This window comes from Manacus vitellinus, unplaced genomic scaffold (assembly GCF_001715985.3).
Source record: "Manacus vitellinus isolate BGI_N305 unplaced genomic scaffold, ASM171598v3 scaffold_32_pilon, whole genome shotgun sequence".
NCBI classification, from domain to species: Eukaryota; Metazoa; Chordata; class Aves; order Passeriformes; family Pipridae; genus Manacus; species Manacus vitellinus.
The window spans coordinates 7,128,519-7,129,889 of NW_021940460.1; the positions used below are offsets into that span (position 1 = coordinate 7,128,519).

At 62.6% G+C, this 1,371-nt stretch overlaps 1 protein-coding gene across 1 annotated transcript in view; it reads right to left on the reverse strand.

Moving 5' to 3' along the window:
- The window catches only part of MYO18A (myosin XVIIIA), a 35,668-nt gene that overhangs the window by 27,377 nt on the left and 6,920 nt on the right, over window positions 1–1,371 (reverse strand). The window contains exons 2-3 of the mRNA XM_029961286.1: window positions 584–617; window positions 51–377 (exon numbers count right to left, since the gene is read on the reverse strand). Of these exons, the coding sequence (XP_029817146.1) occupies window positions 51–377; window positions 584–617 (361 nt within the window). The remainder of the gene's footprint in view (window positions 1–50; window positions 378–583; window positions 618–1,371) is intronic.

A 1,371-nucleotide genomic window follows, 5' to 3' on the forward strand; every position in this document is an offset into this window, starting at 1 on the left:
GGAGCCGGGACGCCCGCACGGCCTGTCTCCTCCTTCCTGGGGGGTGGCACTGGCTCGGGAGACTTGGCATCTTGCCCTGGCTCCTTGGCACTGCCAGTGTCCTCCCCTGGTAGGACTTTGCGGACCACCTTGCGCACTACCCGGACCACCCTGCGGTGGGACAGGCCCTGGCCCTCGTCCTCCTGCGCCTCGGCAGCCGGGCCCTCCAGCCCGTTCACGGCCGCCCCGTTCAGCACCGGCTCTGGGCTCTTCCCTTTTCCAGCAGGTGGCTCAGGGCTCTTCGCAGGCTGAGGTTTTGGGGTTTCAGATTTCGGGGGTTCAGGTTTTGGGGGCTCAGGTTTCGGGGGTGCAGATGCCACATCCTTCGGGCTCTCTGACTGCAGCCACAATGACACCGGTGTGAGCGGAGGTCCAGCCACGGACCCTCTGCTTGGGACATGGTGGTGCCCAAGGCTCTGTGCCCTGCCACGGAGCACAGCTCCTGGCCAGACCCCAGCGCTGGGGGACACAGCTTCCAGTCCCCTTCCCCAGCCAACCTACAGCTCCCCACCAGACCCCAGAGCAGGCAGCAGTGGTGACCTACCTTCCCCACACACAGGGACCCATCAACCCTCCGGCTGCCAGCATAGGGGTAAAACTCAGTGCTCAGGGCACCACTGAACCCATGACCCTCCATGGTGTCCCCAAGCCCTGGCATGGGGTCTGTTCCCACCAAGGGTGAGCCCCATCCCCAACACAGCTCCACCCTGCCCATGCCCTGCAACACTTACAGGCCCGTCCTCCTTCACGGGTCTTTTCACAGCTAAAGATTTGTCCTCGTCCTTGACCTGAGGGTCAGACAAATAAGAGGAGCACATTTCAGCCCACTGTGAGGCCCTGCTGCCAGAAAACTCACCAGGACCATCACTCCATGCCAGCCCCAATCTGCAGCCCATTGCAGGGAAAAGGATGCGTGTCCTCCCAGGCTTCCCATCAGCCAAAAAAGCAGGAGGAAGCGCAGAGATGCGCCCCAGTTATGGCAAACCCCAAAGGTGGGAGAGGTACGTGCTCTGCCTGCCTGGCCTGGGCCCTCTCATCACATGCAGTCAGTGAGTGAGCTGGTACAGAGGCCCATTACTGCTCCCACGGGGCTCTGTCCTTCTGCAAGTCACTCCCCAGGCGTCACAGCACATTTTAAGTGTCACCAGCTAATCTCTGCAGCAGCCGCACATGGGGTGTGCCAGCTCCCTGCTGAGCGGGGCGACCAGGGGGCTCTGGGGGGTGGATGGTCAAACCCTGTCCTGAGCCGTGTCTCTGAGTGCCAGGACTCGGCTTGACACTGCGGTGCATCCCATGGGATTGCCATCACACAGCTCCTGGGTGGCTGGTGGC